The sequence below is a fragment of the Chaetodon auriga genome, chromosome 22 (assembly GCF_051107435.1).
Source record: "Chaetodon auriga isolate fChaAug3 chromosome 22, fChaAug3.hap1, whole genome shotgun sequence".
NCBI classification, from domain to species: Eukaryota; Metazoa; Chordata; class Actinopteri; order Chaetodontiformes; family Chaetodontidae; genus Chaetodon; species Chaetodon auriga.
This window is the reverse complement of record NC_135095.1, coordinates 14237933-14265494: the sequence shown is the minus strand read 5'-3', so window position 1 is coordinate 14265494 and position 27562 is coordinate 14237933. Positions and strand designations below refer to the sequence as shown.

General features: G+C 42.2%; 1 protein-coding gene across 3 annotated transcripts in view; it reads left to right on the top strand.

Annotated features, from left to right (window-relative positions):
• anks1b (ankyrin repeat and sterile alpha motif domain containing 1B) overlaps positions 1–27562 on the top strand; it is a 202697-nt gene that overhangs the window by 31755 nt on the left and 143380 nt on the right. For all 3 annotated transcript variants that reach the window (XM_076722032.1, XM_076722031.1, XM_076722030.1), the window contains exons 2-3: positions 22631–22711; positions 25175–25331. In XM_076722032.1, the coding sequence (XP_076578147.1) occupies positions 22631–22711; positions 25175–25331 (238 nt within the window). The remainder of the gene's footprint in view (positions 1–22630; positions 22712–25174; positions 25332–27562) is intronic.

Sequence of the window (27562 nt, the reverse complement as noted above, 5' to 3'; positions counted from 1 at the left end):
AGACTAATCAGAGCCAACCGCAAACAACTTTCTGCAGATTGATGATTTATGTGGTTCTTTCAGCGTCGGATTTTCAGTTATGAAGCAGAATAAAACAAAGGCTTCCGATCACATATTCCCATGAGACTCATAACAGCTATTAAGTATTGATTATATATCAACATTTTCAAATAGTGCAATTATTTTGATCTCTTATGCTGCTACAGCCAAATCTTTTCATAGTGATTTAGATTTAATAGTTTTATTTATTACAGACATATAAATGCAATTGATTTGACAAGATTGAAGAGTGGAAAAAACACTTATTTATTAAGTTAGAACATTAAAAATGCTTTAATTTCCATCCACTTTGCCTTCATCGGGGTGGTGTCTGAGGTTGTTTCTGGTTTCCATTACTCACTCATTTGACTCAACACCATCACCATTGTCTTTTTTAAAATACAGTATGTACTGCTAGCAGTTAAAGTGGCCACTAATAAAAAATATACATTAATACAACCAACGTCCGCAGCAGCTGCTGTCCACCACGAGTGAAGTCACTGTCACCCTGAAATCAATCACATCTCAGTGTCATACTTCACCAAACTGTAATCAGTTTGCCACACTTGGTCATTTCCTCTTGCTCTTTGTTACACAATGGCTGCACTTGTGATCCATGCGAGAACCCTGCAGGATTCATACGTGTATCTGCAAGTTGGAAGCCACCGTTGGCAGTCAGCTTGGCCTCCAGCTAACATGCATCCTGGTCACTAGACTTTATTCAGATTGAGTTACAAGCACTTAACAGTTAGGAGCATTCTGCCGTCCAGTCGTCTCATCCCTCCAAAGATAACCAGATGTACAGTCATGTTAAAAAAATTTCACACATTTAAAGCCACAAAGAAGTGCAGGCAGATCAAACAGGTGGCAGGCAACTTTCATAGGGATAAACAAATGAGCCATCAGGAACACTGAGCGTGGGTTTGCTGCTTTACTGCCAGTTTTAGAGAATGCAAATATCAAAAGAGGAAGTGACATGCACTGAAGCCAGACCAGGTGGAGTCTGCAGCCATTCACTGTCTGTGTGCTGAGAATTATTCACTTCAGAGATCAGCGTCAGACTGTAGTACAGCGTGTTACTGAGCTTGTATCATCGCAGTGACTGTGAAAGGACATCATTTCAGATTAGTATCAGCGTGGGAAACTCCCACGCTGCCCTCCTTCTGTCTACTCTCCTCTAACCAGAGCCAAGTGGGCATTTCCCACGATGTGGTCAAGTCTGCGCTCAAGTGTGTGAGAGAAGAGAGACGGAAAGCGAGAGAAAAAGATGAGAGAGCGAGAAACGGATGCAGATTGCCACTGAATTTGCCTTGAATTCCTGCAACTGAGTGAAAAGTTTCTTGAGGTTTTCTCTGCGTACATGGCTGATTTCACTGTTCGGGCCTGTGTTTGTGGGTGCTTTGCGATCTCCTTAAGAGCATTTAAAAAGTCTCTTAACCACAAGAGTGCCTGTAACTCAGTAACAGTCTTCTCCCTTTGATTCAGAGTGCTACATAAATACCTTTTAGGCCTCGTACACCTCTCCTCTGAAGCACGGGGACTGATAATGGCTTAATTCATGGAGTAATATGAACCTCCATGCGTTCCCTCTTTGTCTCCACTTCTTTCTTATATACCTGTCTGCTGCTTTACAGACACACACGCTCTCAGTGCATAATGTGAGTTTTTGTGCGTCGCAAAAGGCCTTAAGTTGTGCTTTGATTTTTATGCTCATTGTATTGTTGCTGTGTTTTTAATAACCATGAAAATGACCCATTTAGATGGTTGAATTTGTTGTTTACGAGCTCTGGGTGATCACTGTTTAACAGGGGACATTTCCCTGCATCTGCAGTGGCCTTTATGGTCCTGCCCTGCCATGTATTTATAGTATGTGTAAAAACTGCGTAGCTGTTTGCATATATAATAACACGGCGTGCTCACACTGTGTGTGTGTTCTGCATGACGATCTCAATGTGGCTGGCCATAGATTTATGTGTTGGTCTGTAATAGGCCCTTGTTTGTCTGCACCTTTTCCAGAGGCGTCTTCCTCCCTGTTAGTAAGGGATTTCTAATGACGGAGCGGGCGGGCGGCGTGCTATGTGCGTGTTTATGTGTGCGTGTGTGCTCATTGGAGCGTGCGTGTCTGTGCGACACTGAGAGGTGATCATTATGACTGGGCTGCGTCCTTGTTTTTCTCTTTAAACGACCCTGCACACTCTAAATTACAACGTGCTCCGTTCCACCATTGTGCCTGAGTGAGCGACTGTGGGATTACAAGTAGCTCTGCGTGAATCAGGCCAGAGCCATTTGTTTCCTCTGCATTCGCCGTGTCAGATTCATGCATTTGCAGGTGTGTTGCACAACTGTGTGAACCAAGATTGCAGAAGACTGCACCTTAGAGCTATTGAGTCCAAAGTAAATGTCTCCCACAGCACACCTGTGGCCTCTGATTCACTGTATCGCACCTATTTTTTCCTCTTCTGTTGTGAGTTTGGTGCTGAAAAGCCGCCGCTCCTTCACATGATTTCTCAGAGATGGACAGGACAGAAAGCAGCTGCGCACCACAGCACTAAGAATAATTGTAGTAATGAAATTTGTTTTGTAGAGCACAGAGTAAAAGTAATACAGGACAGGATGAATAATTTAAATGCAAGAAATAACATCAAAATATTTCATCCTGATACTAGAGAAGAAGCTACAAGTGCTTTCCAGTTTCAGATACCTCAGTGACTCAACTCCCTGCTTCTGCTTTTAGACTCATTCAAACATACCTGACCCATGAAGCTGCTAAGATTTATTTCCATGCTCCGATTTTGTCACTTTTACTGTTTTTGTGTTATCTTACATGTTTTGTAACAACCCTTGAGGTTCATAAATAAAATCACTTAGATGCCAGCTCAGCCACCCTTTCAGGTCCGACCCCTAATTTCTTCAGAATATGTACCGATTCAAAGAAAAAGGAATAAATAAAAACATTACGGAGTATAAAAAAAAAACATAAAACGGGATAGTTGCAGAGAGGGAATACATGAAAGTCTTTATGTGTCAAATAAGTTGAAAGAGCGGGAAAAAAAAGAAAAGAATAAAACAACAAGAAAGATTAAAAAAAAAGCGTGTCTGACTCAGGCATGACAGTTTGTTTCTGTAATTATTGAATATCAAAGGAGTACAGTGTTGTGGACAAGTCTTTTTGAACTCTCCAGGCTTCCTCACCATCTTTTCTTTGGGTGAACAGGACGATAACTCGTCCATAGCAGATGTAGGCGGTTGTACGTCTTTCCATTGCCCGGCTATACATGTGTCGGCTCTGATGAGGGCAGCTCTAATCAATTTGACTTTTATCAAAGATGTGTCATGTGATGTCAATCAGCACATTGAGCACATAACATACCGTTTAACCACTTGGTCTCTTAGCACTGATACAATATTAAAGCCTGCACAAGCTGGATGTGAACAAGCTCTCAAGGTCCTGGATAATAAAGTACCATTACTGTAATGCACCTCCTAGATATGGTCTCCTTCGCAGGGAGTCCTTATGTTGCCTTATGTTTCCTGTGTGTCCTCATGGCTACTATCTAATAAAGACAAAAAAATAAAGAAAAAAATAAAAGACAAAATTTGTTAAAGATGCTTTCAGGCAGTTCTGGTGATCTCTGGTGTGTTTGCTGTGGTTCTTTCAGGCTGTCAGTTTAGTTTTGATGTGGACTAAACACCCAGACCAAGACTGATGTGGATCCAATTGGACTCCGGCATGATTCATTTGTGGTGTGAAAGCGAATCAGACTAATGGTGGGACTGTGTGGTCGTAGATAAGTGATTTTAAATGGTAAACAGCTATGAAATCCATCTTATGATCATGAAGATTGTCAAGCGATTTGTGCTGTGTAAGTGATATATGTAAGATAATATGCAAGATCATTTAAATCATGGTAATCTGCGCGCCTGCACGAGTGTGTGGTTTTCCCTGATCTATCAGGAAGCCAAAAGGAGTTTAGACAGACGTCTGCTGTTAAGTCCTTCTCATTAAAAAGCTGGTAAATATTTGGTTTCTCCACTTCAGTCCATTTAGTGCTGATGATGCAGACCCAGACTGTCCAATGAGGGAGTTACCTGTCACCCCATATAACTTCACGTTAGTTCCTCTTGGCTTGCTTGTAAAAAAGTCGGTTCATGTTTCACAAGAATTTTTAGGGGTGATTCAAAAGAAAGAAATGTTTTTCGCTCACCTGATCTCTTCAGATCGGTTATTCTCAAAGTTCACCTTTAGTCTAAAGAGCAGCTTGCGAGGTTTTATCGAAGGCTCTCAGACAGTGAGCTGACGGAGCCAGACATGCTGTCTACCTGCCTCACAACTAATGAAATCTACTCTTTACGTGGCAGGTAGCCAGCGAATGGATGCAAGCATTGTCTTCTCTTGGCACCAATTAAAATTCTGCCGTTCTCACCATTCTGGAGGCATGCCAGGGAGTTTTGACCAATTCCTGAATTTTAATAATCTAGGCAGGATGTGACCAGAGTATGAGTAACAGTTGCCAGGTTGCAAACACATAGGAATGTTTGAAGCTCAGCCTTAAAAGAAATATGACTGACTCTCTGTTACACCGTGCCGGTCAACAATAGAGCTTGTTGTGTGTGAACACCGTTTGTGCTGTTATCACCCGGGGAATGGCCTGAGGTGCAGTGTGGATTCACAGATGTTTCTCCCTTTGTGTGTATGTTTTCAAGGACAAAGTGCAGAGAGCAGAGCTTTTTGTTCAAAAAGGACAAAGAAACCACAACACAGCACACGTCCATCATGCCCCGTGCATGTAAGTCAGATGATGCAGCAGGGAAGCTTTTCAGATGATTTGTTGGGATGATAGCGCATTACGAACAGCCTCTGTGCTACAGAGGAGCTCGAGTCCTGAAAGGCACTGGATGTTTATTCAGCGTAAGCATAATTGGAATAAATTAATTGCCTCTCATGCGATAACCTTCTAGATTGATTGAGCTACTCCCTTTCCAAGTCTGCGTCGGGAGCTCTGTTTTTGAAGAAATTTCACTCAACCTGAGTGATGAATGAACCCTTCTTACTCTGATTTGAAGTGGTTTTATGTTCCCTCTGATCTTGTAATGAAAAGCTGAGCGTAAATCAACTCAAAAAACAGTCATTATGATTTGGCTTCTTGTTTTTTAATAACTTGCCAATAATAATTCGAGAAATGCCTCTACTTCACAGCGTTTAATTTTGGTAGATTTTATAGACAGATATAATGGAAAAGGTTGATTATCTTACTCAAACCCTTAATTAAGGCCCTGTGAAATCCATTTACATTTTTTCCAGAGTCCACTTGATGTTTTTTTTTCTTACCAAAATCTGAATATTCCTTGTATACAGATAATCTGTACGTGTGGAGAAAATCTGACTCAGCCACAAAGTCTTCAGCAAACTCTCGTCTTGCATCTGCTGATGCAGTTGCACTTCTGAAAGTTTGAGCTCTTACTAGCGTGCTAGCAGTGAAAAAGGGCTTATAATGCTAAGAATAACCTGTTACCATATTGGTGATTTCTGCCATATTCCGCATTTCACAGTTGACTCTGTTTTTATTATCAAGATCCACGATTCCATCCATATTTTCTGCATCACAGAAATCATAGAGCACTACTCTTAATTCACCGAGTTCGATGTGAAAATGTTCTCATTTCACCTCGCTGCCTCTCTCCGATGTTGCTGGCCATCAAATTAGCAAAATAAAATGACAAAAATCACCTAAAGCAGCCAACTGGCGGAGGACACAGACAATTCGCAGTAGCCGATATATTCGTCTTATCGCCCAATCCTGGCTCGTGCCGGCGTTTCAGCCTTCACGTGCACGCTGATCTGTTGTGAATCATATGAAACATCCTACACATTTGCAGTCGTCGGCACAACAATGATGCTCCTCGACAGTCCACAACAAGGAGTGAGACTGATGTAGACGAGAGGAACAAGTTGTTCTTCTGCTAAACTGAGACAGCTTTCAACCCTCCGGTGCATCGTAAGCAGGATGCCGCTTGCTGTACACACTCAAGACACACACTTGGCAGGTTTATAGACATTCATGGAAGAGCTATTTTGATAGATCTGATAAATAACATGGGCCAGAGAGTCTCATGTTTTAAATACCTTCTTGTGGCGGGTAATTGCATGCAGCTGTGTGTGAACACAAGTTGGCAGTGCATGTGTGTGTGTGCTCTTTTGGGTGTATGTGATTGGCAAGAAGGGGAAGAATAGCAGCTAAGATGGAAAAAAAAAAAAAAAAAACTTGTGAAAGGGAATGTATAATTTTGTTTAAAGTTAGGGACGGCAGCAGATGGAGAGGGCAAGGAAAGTGACGGAGATGGAAGCAGACAGATAGCGAAAGATGCGTTCAGTATCCGCGGGACACAAAGGTATTTACATGGAAATAAGGTTCGAGTAATGAGCTGTCCCAATCAGTGAAGTCGCCGGAGTGACGGATGGACAGAAAATGTGTTGCCTGTGGCCTCAAGGGAGCGCTCGTTCCGGCTAAAACCTGAACATGTACCTCCTCTGTGGGATGCTTCAAAACGGCAAGAACAGAAACAAATGACTCATCATATTTGCAGACAGAATATGAATCCCTGTATTGTGTATAAAGACAAAAACCATATGTAGCTGTTCTGTGTTTGTTTGTGTGGACTGAGGGATTGTTGCGGTAAGTCAAAGCATTGCTTGAGCATTAGCCGCTTCTCTTCTTCACAGTTTCCCAGAGCAAGTAAAAGGAACAGTTTGACATGTTGGGAAATACACTGATTTGCTTTTTGGCCAACATTTAGATCAAATAATACTTTCATATCTGTACGTTTGAGATTGAGGTTAGGATGGTTAGCCTAGCTTAGCATAAAACCAGGAAACAGAAGAAACAGAAGAAAACAACTAGCCTGTTTAATCCATAAAAAAGACCCAAAGTGTCATTGGTGACCTTAAGAGATGCTGGTTGGTGTTTTTTATCATTGGAATGAGGCAGACCTCCCAGTTTAAGCTAAGCTAAGCTAAGCTAACCATCTCCTGCCTCCAGCTTTATCTGATATCAATCTTCTCATCTAACTCTAAGATAAGCAAACAAGTTAGCGTATCCTCCAAAATGTCAAACTTTTCCCTTAAAGACTGCAACCACTGCTTCTATACTGATACTTTACCCTGATTTCACACTTAAGCCTGCTGCATTATGTCGACACTGAAAACACGTCAATGACCCACTGACGGATGTAGCCGCGTGCTGACACTCACATCCGCTATTGATCCTCCGCTTTCCCCTCGGGGACCATCCAAGTTTCATTTCACCTCATTATTGGGGATCAGCAGCAGAGAATATCTGTAATACTTCCATTCAATAGCCTGGTTTTCGTGCTCTTTCACACCGAGGAAAAAACACTGGAACAAAATCCGATTAGTGGCCCTGAACAAAACACTGTTTCTTGTTAAGATGCAGGATGTGTCACGTTCCTGTTGCACAAAGAACTGTTGTGTATTTAAGGAGTATCAATGGGCTTTGTTGATTAATAGCAATCAAGGACAGTGGCATTTTAAAACTAAAGGGATAATTAAGGTAGGAATAGTATAACATTATAGGTCACTTTCTTGCTAAAAGTTAGATGAGAAGATTGATGCCACAGCCAAGCTTAGCATAAAGACTGAAATCTGGCAAACAGCGACATGTAGCCTGACTCTGTCCAAAGGTACATAACACCCTGTGAAGCCACAGCTTGTCCTCTTTACACTTGATTTTTCCCCTGCTGCTAAACAAATAACATATAAAGTGTTAGCCAGCTTTAGAAGTGCCTGTAGGTATATTTTGTTACATTTGGCTAGCTGTTTGCCCCTGTTTCTAGTCTGTGTGCTAAGCTAAGCTAAGCTAAGCTAAGCTAACTGGCTCCTGTACTTTTTGTTTATTGCACAGACATGAGAGTCGTATCAATCTCCTCATCTAACTATTGGCAAGACAGCAAATATATGTAATTAACAAAATTTCCTGTGTTTCTTTAAACACATCTGACACATCCAACTATCTTTTTATTTGACGTTTCTGTTAAATGTCTGCTCATATCAGCTCATTTACTCTTCTCTGCTGTAAGAATCATAGATAAAAAGCCACAGTTTAGGTCAATGCTCCGTCAAAGCTCTTTGCTCTTGAGCATTTCCAGCAGAACAGGGGGGTTTATCTTTCATATTTCTTGGCAGAAAGCGAAGAATATCAAGCTTGGCAAATGAGCTCATCACTTCAAATCGTTTTCTACAAACCTACATCATAACAGTGGGATCGGTGCCCAGTGATACCTGAGCAGCTGCACCAGAGACTGTCAGCGCACTTAATAAAGCAGCAATGTTTTCACCAGCACAACAACAAGAGCATGTAGACCTATTAAGAACTTGGCATTGGTTTTTCATATGAGCTGATTGGATGCCAAAGATGATTAGAAGTACCAGTTGACCTTTGAGTTTAAAAAAATATCCCAAAAAAATCTGTTATAAGGTTTTTATCCGTGTGCTGAAAATACTCAAAATATGCAAGAGCTGGAGAGAAAACATGTTTGTTCATAAAGAGAATATTTATTTTGAGTACATTTATTTTGGATTACAAAAAAAGTTCCTTCTTCTGTGCTTCTGACAACATACAGTATGTTTTACTGTGTGTGTTTCTGAGAATCTGTATATGCTTATTTAATTACCTGTACACACTTATTTGAAAACGATGCCCACAAACAAGTTTTCAGCTTCGTATCTATGAATTTTTCAAACGTTTCAGTTGTTTTTTAGAGGAAAAAATAAGATGTAGCCTGTATAAAGCAAACTTTAATCCTGCAGTTGATCTGAATAATTAATAATCACCAAATGCGGAGCGTGCTTCTCACAACAATGAGACGTGTTCAGCAACATTATGGGTTTGCAATACCTCGGTTTTCCTGAAATAATCATCTTCTTCTCACCCTGTTGCTCTGTGTGTGTGTGTGTGTGAGAAGAACATCCCGACACATCAGCCCCGACCCAGCCACAGTTAGTGTGTGTTTCAGTGTCTACTTGAGTGGTGTTCACCTGCGCGATCCTGCTGCAGCAGATGTGTGATCCTGCGGTCTGAGCAGTTTAAATGGGATGCGGCAGTCCTGCTGACAGGCGTAATACACTCTCAGAGGGGAGGAAAGGGGGGGGAGACTGGCATGCCATGAGGAGACACAGCTGTTCAGCACGTGAGCGCGCTGCATTCCTCCATTCTTTATCGCAGCAATACCACAAAACATGTAGAAAAGCATAAACCGGTCAGCTGTTATCAAACATGCTTGGACAGACTGGACAGATTTCTTTGCAGGCTTTTGTGCAGGTGTTGATCTACGCAGGTGACCGTGAATATCTTTGAATTATAGATGAGATTTTTAACACTGGCTTCATGTGTTTCTTACATTATTCGGATGAGGTCACTCATTTTTTCTGTTTCGTACTTTATTTTTTAATCCCTTTGCCTCTGTTCACTCATAGTGTGGAGGGTTTGCAGTCTAAACAGTAACAAGTGGGTTATTTTTAGTATAAGTATAGATGTAAATATAATAAAAGAGGAAAGTTGAGCATTTTTCTGACATTTGAAAGAGAGAAAAGCTCATTTGTGACATTTTTTTTTATGCATTTGTCATTATAACTTTTAATCAGGCACCTTTTCTCCAAAATGACCTCAATGTTTGCATTTTATGACTCAGTTTCTCCATAAATTTTACTTCCTGATATGCACTTTTCCAGTTTGTGTTCGGTGGGATGTATCCCAAAGATGATTTTCATGTCTCATGTGAGCTTATGAAGGGAGGTCGCTCATTGTTTAGAAATTTGGAGAAGTGAGCGAGAGAGACAGAAACATGGAGAGGTCTCTGTGTAAACCAAAACCTTCTGTCAGACCATATATAGCCATGGATCCCTGCTACTGCCCTGATGCTGTACACACACATGCAAACACCCCACCTTCACCGGACCGATGCTTTGTTCCAATCAGCACGGACACGGTTTGAAAATGTTTGCGAGTTTAGCACATACGCCGAGCAGCAATGTAAATGTTTAGTTTGCGACCAAGCTGAGCTGTTTCTTTGTTTCTTTAACGCACCTCTGAGAGCTGTGCTGAATTAAACACTTTACTTCCAGCGTCCTCTCTGCTTTTCATCATCACGACTCTCCCACTGATATCGTTTTATCATGATTTCCATTGCGGCTGCATGGCTAATTTCCTCGTGGCAGAGTGGATAATGAAGATAGACTTGGCGTGGCTGTAACTAACCTGATGAGTTGCCAGATGATATTTAGCCTGAATTGACTTACTGCAAATCACTGCACTCCATGTTCTGTATTTTGAAGAAAATACGCTGGGTGTAAAATGCATTTGCCAAGTTGAATTGACCTCAGACGTAGAAGTGAATTATCATGAGCACAGCGAGCATTTGGTACAGTTTATAGAAGCGGGCGACTGGCCTCACACATTTCACAATCACTCCTGTAGCTTGTGTACTCAGAGTGAGCTTTTGGCAGGGGAAGTGAACATAAAGAAAAGCAGGCTTGTTCTGAAGGTCGCTGGTTCAAATCCTCACACTGCCCAGGGAGATCGGAAAATAACAAAGAACAAGAAATGGCTTTGTTGCTCCCGCAGTGCTTTTCAGTGGTGATTAAATGAAAAACGGCTGCTCCTGCTGTATGTGAGGAAATGTGTGCATCTCATTTAGGGCTGCAAATAATCGTGTTTCACTCTGGATCGAGTGGGCGTTCAGATGGCCTGTGGTGGTGGGGATGTGTTGCTTCAGGTACCGATGAGACAATAAAATAAGGAAGTGCAGTTTGAGTAACAGATGCATGAATTTAGAGGGCGCTTGCATGTTTTTGCAGTTCCTTGCTGCATGACAGCAAAAGGTTGAGCCAAATTAAATTGTGAATTCATGTTCCCCTGAGGATGAATTGTACTAACTTTGCTGAGTTTATGCGGAACCGATGACATTCCCATCGGCTACGCTTTGTGTTTACTGCTAATTATTGAATATTTGTATGCTAACATGCTAAACTAAGATTGGTAAACATTATAGCTACTAAACATTAGCATGTTTGCATTGTCATTGTTAGCATGCTCGATGCATAAACCATGCAGCAGGATGCTCCATGTCCAACCACAAGGGTCAGACCAGCGGGTCTTAAGAAGTTCACTTGAGTTCTCCTCACTAGATTTACAGTATAAATGCATCGATTGTTTCAATCTGTTCTATGGATTAGGTATCCCACTTAGATTGAGATCCGGAGCTGACGTTTCCCATCCGTAATGCTCCAGATCGGGGCTAAATCGATGCTCGGTCAGATGGATTTGTGGCTGGTTGTTGCTAAGTGGACATCTAAGGCTTTCTGTCACTTACTCTTCTCTGTGAGGAGAATTGCCATAGGAAGACACACACAGACAGTTCATGCACGCACTCACAGATTGTTTGGAGCTCTCCAGATTGTGACTGATTGGAAAGGCTGCAGTGTAAATCAATAGCGGCAGCGGTGAAGCAGACTGCGGCCATTTCTTCACCTCCGCTCCTCACAGTTTGATGAAGGAGAGCGGAGGAAATGTAGTCTGCCTCCATCTGTCTCTCTGTGTCGCTGTCTCCCTGTCTGTCCCTCTTGCTGTGTCCACCAGCTTGTCTTTTAAAGAGACTTTAGAGGCTTCTTCCTCCCCCCGCTGTCTTTATCTCTTTTCATAATACATGTCAAGGCTAAATGATTTGTAGCTGTGATTTTTAATATTCCAATTATGATTTAGATTGAGCTTGAACTCAGGTCTGTATTGGTGTCTACATGATGTTATAGAGCATCTTGGGTATTTCTGTACTGAAAAACTGAAATTATCAGCAGACATATACACTGGTACTGATGTGTCTGCAGTAAACTAATATCGGACAATCTATCTTTCAGTCTATAGCCCGAATACATGTCCATGCTATTCATTGTGAGCTCATTCTATGGCAGAGGCCTCACTTGTGCAATGTGAAGTGTACCATTTAGTGACAGTGATGAAGCAGCAACATTTAGGTAACGAACCTTTACAATAAAGAAAGCAGTTCCCGTGCTGATTTGCCATGATGACAGTTTTTGTTCAAGGAGAAAAGAAGACTATCAGCTTCAGAAGTGATTTGCATGAGGGTGCTCATATCAGGACTCCTGCTACAGTTTTAATCAAAAGTCAACTTTGGTTAAAGGTTTAATATAAAGCCTGGAGGACTCCTGGGTCTCAGCACGTTTATAGTCGTCCAGCCAAACTCCTGTAAAAAAAAAAAAAAAACTAATTCTAGAGAGGTCACAGGGGTGTTTTTCATATAAAATCACTGCAACCCTTTGTGCTGAAGCTGCCAGTCTGATGTGGATTCTGTATGCAGATGCTCTCGTGCAGAGTAAGAGGAGTCGGCTCAGGACAGAGGAGGGTTGTTTCTATCTCTATTTAAGGAGGTGGGCTGAGAGACAAACTGCCAGATTGTTTAAGGCTTGGAAATAGACGGACTGCTCTGATGAAGCTGCTTAAGTGTAAAGTGTGCTCAGCTGTCGTCAGACGGACGTCTAACTCTCCAACTATCTCTTTTTAATTCAGTTTCCTCTGTTCTTTGACGTGTCGCATGACAAGAGTTTTGTCACGTTAGATATATTTCCTCTCCCCCTCCTTCCTGTTGCTGCCTCTCATCTGCCCTCCTTCCTCTGACCCTTTCATCCTGATCAAGTGACATGTCAGCTTATGACAGAGGTCAAAGGTCAGAGGCATTTGGGTTTCTTTGTACAAGGTGTCCTGCGGAGCCAGCGGATATTTGAGTTCTTTGTCTTCATTATGTTGTTATGTTTAGGTTTTCTCAAAGTGATAAATAAAAGGTGAAATGTATGTAATGAAAAGCACATATTATCATATAGTATCATCCAACCGTGTCTCCTGGTATTAAAGCCACAGAGTGTGTAATTGCCAGTGAATGCTACAGAAATAAAAGCTATGAGTGTGTTGCAGTGCAGTGATTAATGAATCGAAGACCCGTGCAGGCATTAGTCTTACTGATAACCAGCCCATAACTCCAGCCACATCTCACTGACCTGGATACAGATCCGACGACGGCCCAGCACCACGCTCGTATGTCCTGTCCTGCACCAAGATGGATGAAAACACGTATTTACAACAAAATGCATTACTTTTTTTTAATGATGCCGCTGACCCTCTGTGTGTTTCCTGAGGCTCTCTCTCCCTCCCTCTCTCCAGTCCAGTGACTCCTCCTCGGGACAACCAAATGATCAATGCTCAAACTTCATCAATACACTCACTAAATCCCAGCAGGGAGTTGTGCAGCTATCGATTACTTGTGTCTTGTTTTAATTATTGGTGAGTGCGGATAAAATAGTGGGGTCAGTCACTGTGTGTGTGTGTGTGTGTGTGTGTGTGTGTGTGTGTGTGTGTGTGACCCGCCGGCCCCGACAGCATCCCTCCATGTTCTGTTGTGCACCAGAGGTCAGTTTGACCCAAAGATAAATTGCTTCCTGTGATGGGAGTCGCGGCCTTTGACCTGTTGAACCTGTCAGTTGATGTTTGCTCCTCGTCACTGACCGACTGGCCCCGTTGCATATTCATTCATTCACGGACACTCTGCATGTTTATCTTTATGCATTTATACAGCGAGCAGCCTCTCTTCGTATCTCAGGACTCTGTGCTTCATTTTCTGTAAAACCTGGCACGACTTCACAGTGAATATCTGGATATCTATAATAAAAATGTATTTTAATGATGTAATGAGGTTTGGGGAAATATGCTTATTCTCTTTGTTGCTGAGAGTTAGATGAGGAGATGGATTCTACTCTCATATGTGTGCTTTGAGTATGAGGCTATGGTTAGCAGTTGGCTAACTTAGCTTAGCATGAAGATGGGGAGAAACCAGGAGGAAACAGCTGCATTGACTCATACAAAAGTTAAGTGTGTAAAGTGTAAAAATGACAATCTGCTGCTTTCCACAGGGTTGTGTTGCAGATTATTTCGTATGTATGTTTTGCCTGTATTACAGCAATGATGCATAGAAGCAATTGTGCAGATTTTGCCACAGCAAGTTTGATTTTTATTGCCTCTTTCTTCTGTTTTGGACTGTTTGAAAATGGAATATAATTAATCATTCTGTTATAAGGTAAATGTTACAGTTAAAAAAGCAAACGACTTTGGCTTGCTCAAACCTCTGCCACTACACTATATGTCATAAACTATACTAGAAGATCCAATGTAGCTTTACTAGATGCAGTTTGCCACTTTAAGAATCCGATACAGCTCCTCAGTGGGGTCTTGGCTGAGAAATGGAGATGTATTTTGAGGAATATTCATTTCATTGGTTTTAGCTGTTGATGTTTGCTGGCAGCAATAGACCTGATTTGCAAGTTGGATGGAGTCCCATGATGGGGGGGGGGCATCACAGCGTATTCAAATGAACAAAATTGCTAACGAGGAAGTTTGTCGAGGGGAGCTGCTGTTTTGCTAAATTTGCAAAAACATATGAGCCAATTTTACAAGAATGACTTCAGCAAATTAGGGATTTGCCAGATGCTGATGAGGAGGGTGAGATCACAGGCAGAATAGCTGCCTGTTTCATCAGATATGAAGTCTCGCGTTGAGTCGTTCCAAGACTAAAAAAGAAGGACCTGTTGATAATTGATAGATTCAGACATCCATGTCGTCGGTAAATATCCAAATGCTGTAATAACAGCTGTTTTGTGGTCACAAACTCAATAAGAGACTATTAATTTTGACACGTGCGCCTTCGTTTTTATCTCTCATTTGATCTCTTTTCCTTGTATCAACCACGCTGCCCTGTGGATTTACCCGGCACTGTAATTGGTGTAGAAATGAAGCAGTGGAGAGTGACAGATCTGTGAGCGGGATGAAGTGAAGACGGAGAGAAGAGGGAAACACCTCTCTGTGTGAAAGCAGTGCAGGATCTCCTGTTGAGTTGTGTAGGTGTGAATGGGATTTCTTCTTCACGATGTCGTGGGAATACGAAGTGAAAATGAAATGGCTGCAGTGTTTGTAGGTCACAGCGGAACATGTGGAAATCCTCAGGCTGCATAATGTCTGTGGTGTGAAGCTGCCGGTGGACTGTGTGTCATTATAGAGCATGATTGATATATCGACACGGTCGATATTATCTGTCAATACTACAGATGAACACTATAGTTATATATGTTTATTTGACCTTATTTCCCTAATTCAATGCAGTATATTTGTACTTTAAAATATTCGCATGTCTTTAATATATTCTTATTTATTTGGAACAGAGTGAACATCAGTTTACTTGGCAGGAGAAGTACTGCTCAGCCTTTGAAAACAGCACCAGGAGCTAATATATAGTATATCAGAATAACTTGGCCTCTGCTGGTTCAGTTTTTTAAATTTGAAGCCCCACAGCTTAATCAGATTAAAGCACTAAATAGTTTTAATGCACCTTTGAAGGTACCCTTTTTCTGATTAACACATTTTTTCACTTGTGCATTAACATTTTCATCCTTGATTATTTTTTTTTTTTGATGGAAACAGCATGAAACCATCTGCATGAAATCAGGGCCCACTCTTAAAACCATCGCTCCAGAGCGCCTCTAGTGGACAAAACCTTCACAGAGTACCTTCGATAACTAGATTTGAGAGACTCTGTCTATTTGTTTTATTTGCCTATATCAAGACTGACTGATTTTTCTGTAGAAATATCACTATTAGTATCAGCCTTCAAAAAATCCAATGTGTGTGTGTGTGTGTGTGTGTGTGTGTGTGTGTGCCTAAGGCGTACTTAGCCTAGCATAGGCGTTCAGCAGCAAGTGACTGCTTTGTCATACATTAGCATATAAACTCAGCTGCTTCTCCCACTCCCTCTATTTGCAGGGCCTTCACGTTTACTGTGCATCTGCAGATTAAATGCGTGCACGTTTGTTTGCAGGGTATATAGATGTACCAACGAAGAAAAAACAGAGGCTGAGGAAGGAAAGATGGGAAAAGCGAAAAACGGAGAGAAAGATAGGGGGTCGGCTCATACCTCTCTCTGCACAAATGTAATTGGTCTTTTGAGAGTTGACACAGACCTTGCACTATAATTGTCTCTCTCTGTGGTTGAGCTGATCTCACCTTTGACACACACACACACGCACACACACACAGTTAAATAAACCATATCCATACCTGCACACCTGCTCGAGACATTAGAGTGCAAAGCAGAATATTCATGCCCTAAAGCATCATGGGGGATTGACTGTCTCTGCGTGAGCCGTGGTTAAAACATCAAAGGCCACCTCGAAAGAAAAATGCATCCATGTCTCTGTGTGTGTGTGTGTGTGTGTGTGTGTGTGTGTGTGTGTGTGTGTATGCGTGTGTTTGCCATCCTATAGGTCATATCAGTTAGCGTGCACCTGAAACACTGCTCCTAATCAGCAGGTATGTCCTCTGCTTCATGCTCAAAACAGGATATGAAGCGAGTCCACTTCCTTTCTGCTGCTACCTGCTCTGATAGCGAACGCACCTCTTATTTGTCCCCTTTGTATTTCCCGTGAAGTTGCCGCTGTTGTTGAGCCGTCCGCTGCTGCCGAAAAGCCTTTAATTTACATTTCATACGGTGGCTGAAGTTTAACAGGCTTTTGGATTCAGTCGACTTAACTTTCCACCCCACAAAGGAAAGTTTCCCTCCACGAAGTGTCCAGGACTACAAAGGTTTTCCCAGCTCCTTCGTTCCTTTTCCTTTGAAGACAATGCTCCGCTTTGATGTAGCTTGAACTTTGCTGCAACGTGATGCCAGCTTTAATAACCATGGTGAGAACCAGCAAATGGGGGCTTTCATTCTGACACGCCGAATGAGAGGTTTGCATCCAAAATGAGAAAGACACTACGGGTCCTTTTCCAGAACGACTGATAATAAACGACACTCGTAAAGAGTTATGGAGTAATTTCAGCTCTTTTTTTGATGAGCAACAACATTTGGAAATTGCTTGAGGTAATGTTTTTGCAAATGGGTTGCATTTGTAGAGAACTCGCTTCCTCCCACTTTTGATCCAGCATGAATCAAAACCCAAATCAATATCCTGTTCGCAAGTCTGGGGAAACCACATTTCCAACTGACAAACAGTGTGAGGAAATGATGTATGACCTTTTTTATATGAACAGAAATTCCTTACTTTTAGGTATCATTCAAATTAAACTGATGCCACTTACTCCAAAGTACACTTCGCTACTAGATTTGTGTCGTTAGATGCAACCAAAACAGCTTGTTCTTTATTGGTTTTCCAGCATTATATCATGTCAGTGCAGTCCTCACTGTGCTGTGCTGTAGTAAAGTGATGTGAAGTCAAGGAGAAACTGTCGTACTGTAACTGAAGAAGGGTTCAAACAGAGGGCAGCGTTGCTCTGCCTGCTGGGAGGCCTTTCATGATGTTTGACCCCTTTACCTTTTAGTGCATTAATAAAAAAAAAAAAAAAAGACTGTTGGCCCTCAGCAAGTGAGAAGGATAGTCAGAGACAGAGGAGGAGAAAAACTAGCAGTTAAAGATTGAGTCAGAAATCTCTGATGGAGAATAACACCTGCATGTTGTTGCATGAGGCGGAGAACGAGGCAAAGTCAAAGCACAGCACGCGAAAACAGCCCATTAAACTTTAATGTAAATGTGAAGTACGGCAGCACTACAAATGTACACAAAGACCGAGATAGCTTCTCCCACCAGAGGTTTTCTCTGCTGCAGCTCCTGAGGTTAATTAGGTGGGACGTCGTCTGCATATTTGACTAATCCACCAAGACTCTGCATTCCCGCAGCAGCACCTCTCCTCCATTATCTAATCTCAAGTTGCTGACTAATTCTATTTCAACCCTGCTGGCTGGCTTCACCGAAAGCACAGAAAACAATGGAGAAGTGATATGTCACCAAACGGAGTCTGGGAATTTAGCGGTGGGACATGGCAGCAGAGCACAAATGAACAGCTGCGATAAGAAAAGCGAGGAAGTGATTCACCACGATCAGATCACTTGTTTTCCAATGTGTGGCATTTGTTTTTCTTAAAGCCACACTTTGGACTCAATAAACTGACTTGTCATAGATTGTTTCACTGTGTAACGGTTCACATAAATGCAGTATTACACACAATATCAAAGGACTATTGTAGGAATATCACCAATAACAGTGACAAGCAGCCATAAACTCACCACCACTGCATACCACAGACTCATTGTAAGTCTTTGAGTACCTTCTTTTAGATATGCTGATAAAACTGGAGGCCTCCACCATACAAAATCCATGTCTTCAAGCACAATCAAGACTTAAAACCTGAATAAATTAGTTAGTCGGAGGCGGATGGATCCCAAACACAAGCTAATGGACGCAAAACACGGCCTTGTAACGTTGATATGGCTGATGTTCTCCCATGCTGCTTCAGGTGAATGTCACTGTAGTGACCTCCTCTACATCACACGTCGTCATTTGAGTGTCACAGTGAGATAAGAAAATAATGATTAGTGGAGGGTTTTTTTTCCCATATCTATTGTAAAAATCCTGCTAAATCGTACTCCTGAAAGTAGCCACCCACAGAATGCTTGCTAAGTGTTAAAGCACCCACTAGTGACACCCACGGTTGGTGTCACGCCAAACACATATGTAACAGTGAAAGAAAACACCACACCTTGCTCGGCTCTGGCCATCACAGCGAGCCTCGCGCACACTGTGAACAAGGTTTACACATTCCCTCACAAAGTGGCCACCTTTATTTGTTTGTGCAGCTTTTTTATGGAGGTTATGCGTCTCGAGGTATGACTGCAGTGTTTATGCATTACTGTGGTGCGTTTGTGGGGGTGTGGGAGAGGTGGATTGTGTTTGGGGCTGCTCAGAGCCAGCTCACATGAAAGACTCTTTGTGCAGCACATTTTTAATGAATTGGTGTACAGATTGGTCGTTTGAAGGTAGCAGCATTGGTGCATTTGTGTGTTGTGTACGTGTGTGTGTCTGTTCAAGGTCCTGTTTGTTCGGTGAACGGCAATCAGATACAGACAACTGCTTTCGGGAGCGTATGGAACATTAGCTGTGTTTCCATCCAGGTATTTTTATGTGATTAATGAGGTACTGACTGAGTGGAACATTTTCATAAAGCTCACATAGATACTGCAATGCCTGTCTAAGGTTTGCTTTAAGGTGGAACTGTGTTTTACTAGTAAGAAGACATTTGCATTAAGAGGCTATAGACATGCATATGCTGATTAAACGAGCTCCCTGGGTGGAGGGCTGGATGGTGAAGACTGAATAAAACTGCTATACTGCAAAAGCATGTTAAAAGAAATTTGGTCTCACATTCAGCCTTGAAGACGTTTTTTCTTTTTAGATATACAATCTGTAATGTTCTGTCTGCTGTCGTCGTATAGCGTCAGCATTTTCAACTGAACAAGTGTGACCTGCTAGCAGATACCACTGTCATGTTGCTGTGTGTTAAGTATGGAGCTCGAGCCCCGAGGGGATTAGCTTAGCTTAGCACAAAGACTGGAAACAGGTGGAAACAGCTAGCCTAGCTCTTTCCAAAGTACAGAAATACCGCTAACAGTTAGTTTGCTTTAAAGGTGCTGGTGGGTGTATTTGTAGCCAATTCTCCCATATCCACTTGTTATGCTAAGCTAAGCTAATGGCCTCTCATCTAACTCTCAAGCAGTCAATTCTGCCAATAAGTAATATGATTACTGTACTACTTTTTACTGGTATGAAGAATGAGCTATAGCAAACAACAGCAAACATTGTGTTCTATCACAAAGGTATTTTTTTGCATTATATGATGCCATTGTGTGTTCATGTCACACTAGCTTTGAATTATTTGAGTTAAACTTCTGTTGTGTCCCAGTGCGCCTTGGATCTCACTGTATGCAGAGCTCTTTGCTGTCTGTCTTAATTTCCCTAAGCAGCACGCATGGCAGGAAGAGCGAATCAAAGAAAAAGGCACCTGAGGCCGAGTTCCTCCTGAGCAGCTAACAATCATGTGGGCTTGATTACCACAAGGACCTCCAGAAACGTCAGTCCTGTCATCTCTCCCGTATATAATAACGCCAGGTGTATTCCTTAGTTTTTATATATGGTACACATGCCAATAGCTCACAGTAAAAGACGTTTGTTGAGTCGCACTTTTCTTTTTTATGTTGGTGTTCGTGCATCTGGGAAAATAAAATCCGTCCACATTTTCCTGACATTTGAGTTGAAACTGGCATTAATTTTCCCCCTCGTTGTCTCTATTTCTGCCTTACAGTTGGGCTCGCTGCATCCTGATCTCTCAGCCTCTGTCAGTCTGCTCTTTTTAACAACCCGCCCTGCTGGTTCTATCGGTCAGCGCTGAGAGGGGTCAGCAGAGCAGCGCGATCGATACGAACACACACACACACACACACACACACACACACACACGCTGGCAGTCTGCAGAGATGAGCTGACCCAATAGAAACAAGCTTGTGTCTGTCTGTCTGTCTGTCTGTGGTCTCCTGCTCTCTGACCTCTGACTGTGACATACTGCAGGTGTGTCTCTATGTGCTTTTCTCTGCTTTGTTTCTCTTGCTCTGTTGGTGTGTTCAGTTGTGCAATTTGTTCTTGTTGCTTTTGTTTTTTTTATACTTTTATGCAAAAACGCAGCTCTTTGACGCATCTTGCTATTGAGCGCCTGGTCGTGCTTGTTTTGCAGCCATCATTTAGTTTAGCATTGAATTCAGCAGTAAAATGCTCTGCATACTTCAATACAACAGATCTGTTCTATTGATCAATGTACACTGTGTTCCCTCTGTGTGTGTGTGTGTGTGTGTGTGTATGTGCAGCCAGCCCTTCATACCACTTTTAATTCAGGTTTAGTTGTGTGTTGGTGTGCACGCGCCCACCGCTTAACACCGCTGACCTTGATCATTGTGTTGATGTCTGTCGGGCTTGGTGAATGTTCTGCTGCCTCCACAATGCTTAACTGTTTGCTGGCAGCTTCGGCTCCGGTTTCTCAAAAGGTAAAATTCACCTTTAGACACAAAAAGCTGTCAGTGAAGGGGGAAACAGTCAAAGTGCAATGCATGTATTGCAGTAAATTGAATAGGAATAGTTGTTTTTAAGTGGATTCTGTTGAGGAAACATTTATTTTCTCCGATAAATACAGGCTGTGAATTAAAATGACTGTACAATAAAAATCATGAACAGTTGAAAGAATGGAAGAAGTTAAAGGGAAGTATTGATATTTAAGTCTTCACTTGCCAGGATGCCTTTACTCCTTTATTTAAATACCAGTAAAGTGCATCTTAGAGACCAGATTGGCAAATTGAATAAACAGCAAAATGCAAATAATCCCTTTAAAAAATGAATGCAGTCTTACCAGCTCATCATGTGTGTCAGTGAAAGATACTGTCAGGCACAGAGTCGCATTTTGGGACTCTCTTTGTCAGAAGCCACAGTATCGGGTCGTCTTTAATTAAAAAAAAAAAAGTAATATAGTCGCCTCTACTGTAGAAGTCACTTGATTCAGCCTTTCAGCCCAGAGCTGCTCAAACTGCAACTCAACTAATTAGTACTTCTCCCTGACGCGCTTGGAGGAGTTCATGTGAAAAAGAGAGGTCATATAATTATAGCTCTGGGAAAACCCTGGGCTCTATTTGTGTGATAGTGTGTGTGTGTATGTTTGTTTCTGTGTGGATATGTGTGTGTGTGTGTGTGTGTCTTGTGCGTAGCTGGCTATCCTCACCAGACTCTGTTTTGTGTGGATTGATTTGCATGCTCAGCCTTTTGCTGGCACAAGAGTCAACCTCGCTCGCTTTCTTTATTTGCCAATGTGATGAAATAGGACTTAAACTCTTCTGGCTCTCGCCCCAAATGAGAAATTACACTTCCCGCCTCGGGACCCAAATACTTTAAAGTAAAATTCTTCTGTGTGAGGAAGCAACTGAAGAAACAAAACCCAATGCTTCTTCGACAAGAAAACAAACAAACAAGAAAACAAGGAGAAAGCATTTCTGCCCTCTTTAATCTTCCAACCTCCTTTTTTTTTTATACAAGCTGTAGCTCCTGCTACGACAGGAAACACCACAATTAATAAATCAATTAACTCACAGCAGGGATTCGTCTGTTTCTCAGAAGATAAATGTAATATTACCAAACTGTTAAAAGAGAAAAAAAGAAGAATAGCATTTTCTCAGAATGACATCACAACCCCCCCTCAACCTATCTGACATTTGGCGCGTTCCACAAGGCTGAATCCTAATTGGCTGGGTGTGGTTTGCCATTTCCTGGATCTGAAATGCAACAGGTGCAGCAGATAGGGGAGGTAACAGACTTCCAATAAGCTGCTGAAATAAACATGCTAAACTGTTCAAGTCTGTGTCATATTTTCTGACAAGGAAGGAGTTCAAAATGTGTGTGACAACGAGTTAATACCATCCCAAAAACAACACTTCAACAGCCCTTTCAACAGGCCAGTCAACAGGCCTCAGCCAGCAGGTTAGCAAACTACAGGCCCTTCAGGACTAAGATGATTTAAAAGTGGCTGTTTTGGAGCAAATGAACTGTGTGTTTCTCACTATGAGGATTAATTCTGATATATTTCTCTTCTCTCTCCAGCATGTGGAAGGGCCTGAATGTCAACTGCACAGACAGCTCAGGATACACACCTTTACATCACGCTTCACTGAATGGACACAGGTAAAACTGCACGAGTGTTTATGTCGCTGTCCAAGTACTGTAGAGTTAAGTATATAAAAAATTTGAAGAGGTGTGTGTTAAATGTTAGTACGTTGTGGTTTTGGTCTCTACCGACTCCTGAGGGAAAAAAACATTTAGCTCTAAAACCACTTTAGCTGCTAACCGTTCGACTAGCTTTGCTAAGTTAGCTGGTTGCTAACTTTGTCTGCTGTTCTGCGCTGAGCAGGTTGTGTACAGCTAAAAACTGTTGGCTGCTGCTGCTGAAAATGAGCTATGAGAGCGGTTAGCGTGAGCTAAAATGGTCAAGCTTTGTTTGGGAGAACTAATGTTAGCTAATTCTAGCTAGCAGAAGCACGCTACAAAGCCTGAAGCAGAGGTGATTCTGCGCCGGTTAGGTTTCACAAAGAGAGTTTAGAGGGGTCAGTAGTGCCTTAACTCTTAACTGCAAGTTAGACAGCTTCAAAAAAGTGAAGCCAAATTTATTTTAAGCTCAAAAAGTTAGCTACCCAAAGCTAATGTGGAGCTAGGAGCCATGTCTCCACAGTAGTAATCAGTGACAGGTGCGAACAATGGACATGCTCAGTCTAGATGTCAGATTAATTGAAGTGCTGACCCCCGCGACATTAATGAGCATCTCAGTTCTGCTACAGGTCTGAAATGTGTTTTTTAGACACTGTTAGTGTATTGTTGCACCCCTTGCTGGATTTTCCCACTAAAATGTGCTTGTAACTGATGGATTGTTCCGGAGCATTTTGTGCTGGAGTGAAGGCAGCTGAGTGGTCTGGCTTTGACGTGGCTGCTCAATCAGCCATGTTCTTTTGGTTTGAAAAATATTTTAGAAAATGCCAAATTAGTCCGACTCAACTGTCAAGATGTAGACAGCTTTGAGCGGTGGATGAATTTAGATAAGTCTGACCGTAAGATGTTTGATAACACAGCGTTGAAAAGCGTGCATGGTCCGTGTGTCTACGGCTGCTCAGAGCTACTGTGCCGCTTCCTTTCTTCACCTGGGCCTGCTGAGAAATCCGTTACACAGTGTGGATTAGCTGCAAGCCTGACCGCTATCCCAGCCTGGCGGAACTGAAGGATTAGTCCTGTGTTTTGGGGGCAATTATATGGATTTCCTACTTCAGATCAACTGGAGAGGAGAGGAGGGTGGGAGAGAAAAACGCAGCCTCAGAGTGGAAATTAGGCCGCCAACAAAAAAGCTGTTGAGTGTTTTTAGCGTCTAGGTGGGAAAGTAAAAAGAGAACTGGCAACGAAGATGAAGACAGAAGAGACTTGGCAGCAGGCAGTGCTGCGTTCAGATATGAGTTCCTCAGGCTGGGTTTTAATTGTTTTTGACATCTTTTTAATAATTGTTTATGATATAAAAAGCTTTTTACATGCAGGCTCAATCCAATCAGAAGGAAGTTGAACATTCCCATACTTGACCCTGAGATTTTCCCACTGTCATTTTGCTGTGTAATTGCCACTTAAAACTGAGTGAATTGTATAGAAATAAATATTTAATTAACAAAGCAGCTCATTAAGCATCTCCGCGCTGCCTTCACCTTTGCTCCTGGGAGAGTTTTCTCCCTTTCTACCTTCTCCGTTTCTCCTCCTGACATTCCGAATGCAAATGAAGCACTTCACCTTTCCTCCTCCACGGAGAGGTGACGACTTCAGCTGGAGACTTCCTAATATGAAGTAGTATTGCTGTGCAGCAGCTAAATGGATCCCCGCAAGCTCGTGATTTAGCACTTTATCTATTTGTGTAATTGAGATTATGTTATTTGATCAAAACATGGAAGCAGTCGTGATCGTTTCCAGTTGAACTCGCTGCTGTCGCTGCCTCTTCGACTGCTTGGTATACTGATCATTCACTCATAGTAACACCATAAGTCCCCCCAATACCCATAAACCAGCTTTATTCTAGGTGCCAGCCGGATCAAATGGCTGCAAGCTCCTGTGAAGCCTGCCTGTCTAGCTAGTCAGGGAAACACAAAAGTAGACAGGGGACCAGAATGGACCAGTGAAGCCAGAACAAACCATAATGCGAATAATTGGAGATTCAGTCGTTTATGTGCAATGCCAGGCAAGCAGTTGTGAAGTGTGGACGTTTGCAGGTGGTGCAGTTTATTCTGTCTTATCCAGTCTTTGTGTTTCATTAGAAATAAAACAGCATCCATATCCTTTTTCTTTGAGGGTGTTACAGCTAAAGTAGCCAATAAGGCTTTGATTGAAGCTTAAAGATGGTGTTGGTGATTAATTATTGAAAACATGTGTTTGGTCAAATTGCCCACGATGTGACTTGATAGAACATGATACAGAAAAAGGGAAATCTCAAGGGAAACGTGGCAGTATTTCATGATATGGATTTCAGGTTTTAGCGCTGATCTCTCCTCCTGCTCCCTGTCTCCAGCCCTCCATCTTTCACTCTTTTGATGTATTGATCTGTATGCATGTATCTGTCTCTGTCAGGGAAGTGGTGCTAAAGCTGCTGCAGTTCGAGGCGTCCACAAATGTGGCTGACAGCAAGGGTTGCTTCCCGCTGCACCTGGCCGCTTGGCGGGGAGACGTGGACATCGTCCGCATCCTCATCCACCACGGACCCTCACACTGCCGGGTCAACCAACAGGTAAACACCATAATTTGCAGGTGTACATTAACGAGTAAACTCTGTCAATAACGTAACATATAGGTATACCAGGGCACTGATTGACAGGTAAATGAAACAGATAATTAAATAAATAGACTTCATGTGAGTCTGTTTGGGTCTACTACATTCTGTATCAGCTCTAATCATCCTTAGTGGGGTTTGGTCAGGCTGCCCTCGGATCCCTGTCAGATGTGGTCTTTCTTTTTTTTTAAATATGCTCGTCAGATTCAGGGAGATTTACTATGGATCTGTCTTCGATGGGGCCTGAGCTGAGGGCCGACATATCTATTGGAAAAAACTGAGAACAGCATCACTAAAACTTAAGATCTAGACTACTTTCTTCACTCCCTGTGTACTGTCACGGTTCCAGAACAACAGAGGTCTTACCAGCTAAATTGAAGTTGAGTTCTTCTGTTGTGTTTCTCGGGGCATTTAAACCAGCGCTGCCACAGGTCGTCTCATTATGGCTCCTGTCCAACAGAGCCGATCTTTTACAGTTCCCAGTGATCTCTCCCTGACAGCCGGGTGAGCGTTTCAGCTCTGGGAGCATTCGGCCTGCCGCTGCTGTCATTCCTCATCAGCAAAAATGACCTTCTTCTCCTCCCTCATTCTTTTTCTGTCCGTCTCTGCTTGCAGCATATTGGTGATGTCACGGCTGCTGATGCGCCGCATTTTAAGAGGAGTACAAGGCGCCCAGGAAGTGCTGGCTAAAATGTTAATGGCTAAGATGTCTGTTTTAATATTCCTGCCCCTGATGGTGTAGTAGTAATGGACCCCCCAGGTTATTGGAGCGTTATTTACTCTGCCTAATAAGCACATTTTCCTCTGTCACCATTAGCCAAATCATTTCCCTCTGAGAGTTGTTAGAGCCTAATTGTTTGCTGTGATAAATGGTGTCCCCTGTCCCTGAAATGAAGAGGTTTGTCTCCAAGTGAATACTGGTAATTTTCTTTTTGAACCCGGTCAGTGACTTGTAGAGCTGAGCTGAGCTGAGTGCATGCAGCGTGGACACACAGGGTGGAAGGTGCTGATTGAGGAGATACTGTACAGTGATGCTCACTTCGTTGATGAGGAACATCTCTGTGACGTGCTTTTTGATACTCTACGCCAGACATTGTAGTCATTCTTGTGATGAAGTGTAGTCTTTCTTCTGGCATGTCCGTGTTTTTGTGCCGACTTTTCTACAGTAACTTTCAGCAAACCCTAATGCTGTTGATGTGTAGGAGGCAAAGACTTTGTCGCCTTGAGGCATAATTTTCGAGTCAAAAAAAGGTTAACAATGGAGACAGACTGATGCTGTTGTGTCAGTGTGTGGTTTGGTGTGCACATAAAAGCAAAGAGGACGTCCGCTGCATGCTGCCAGCATATACAAAGATACGAGCTGTGCCTGCATTACAGTTTTGGTCTATTGAGTAATGTTTTTTTCTTCATCAAAGGATTTCTACATGTTGGAACTGATGCAAAATGGTTGTTTTACAAAGACACTGTTGCTGTTGCTCTTTTATAAAACTAAGCATGCAGTGGTGACATTTAAACTAATGTGTTTGAATCATGTATAAATGGACTTACACACGTACAGGCAGGATAGCTTTATATTTATAGCACATTTTAAACACGAAGGCATGAGCGAAAAAAGCCTTTGCTTATTGCAAGTAGTACTTTCTGTCTAATCGAGTGTTGGATCCTTCTGAAAGGATTTCTTATGCCAAGTTAAGTATCTTGCTCTTGATGCCAAGTTTTGCAAATTATTGCTTACTTCTCAGTTTGTCTTCCTTTGTTACTGTCTGTTCTTTCATTTTTATGCCTCCACACTTGTGACCATCCTTATGTCCGTGATATCTCAGGAACACTTTCTTCAAATTTGGCTCTAATGTGTGAGGATGAACTGATTAGATGTTGGCGGTCAAAGGTCAATGGTCACTGTGACCTCACAAAACATGCATTTGCAGTAGCTTCCATATTTGAAGCATTGAAGTCCACAACAAGCTCATTGGTTCTGCTGATATTGAGCTTCAGGTGATTGTCTTGCACCATGTGATGAAGCTCCTCTGGAAAAATAGTCTCTAAGTTACGTCCATTTTGCCCCAAAAGACAGTTAATACCTTTTAATTGAATTCCCTCAGAGTCTTCATAATCTGAGTCTGGACAGACGCGGATGTAAACTTGACTAAACTAAACTTGACTGCAACCAATAAAAATTACATCGTTAT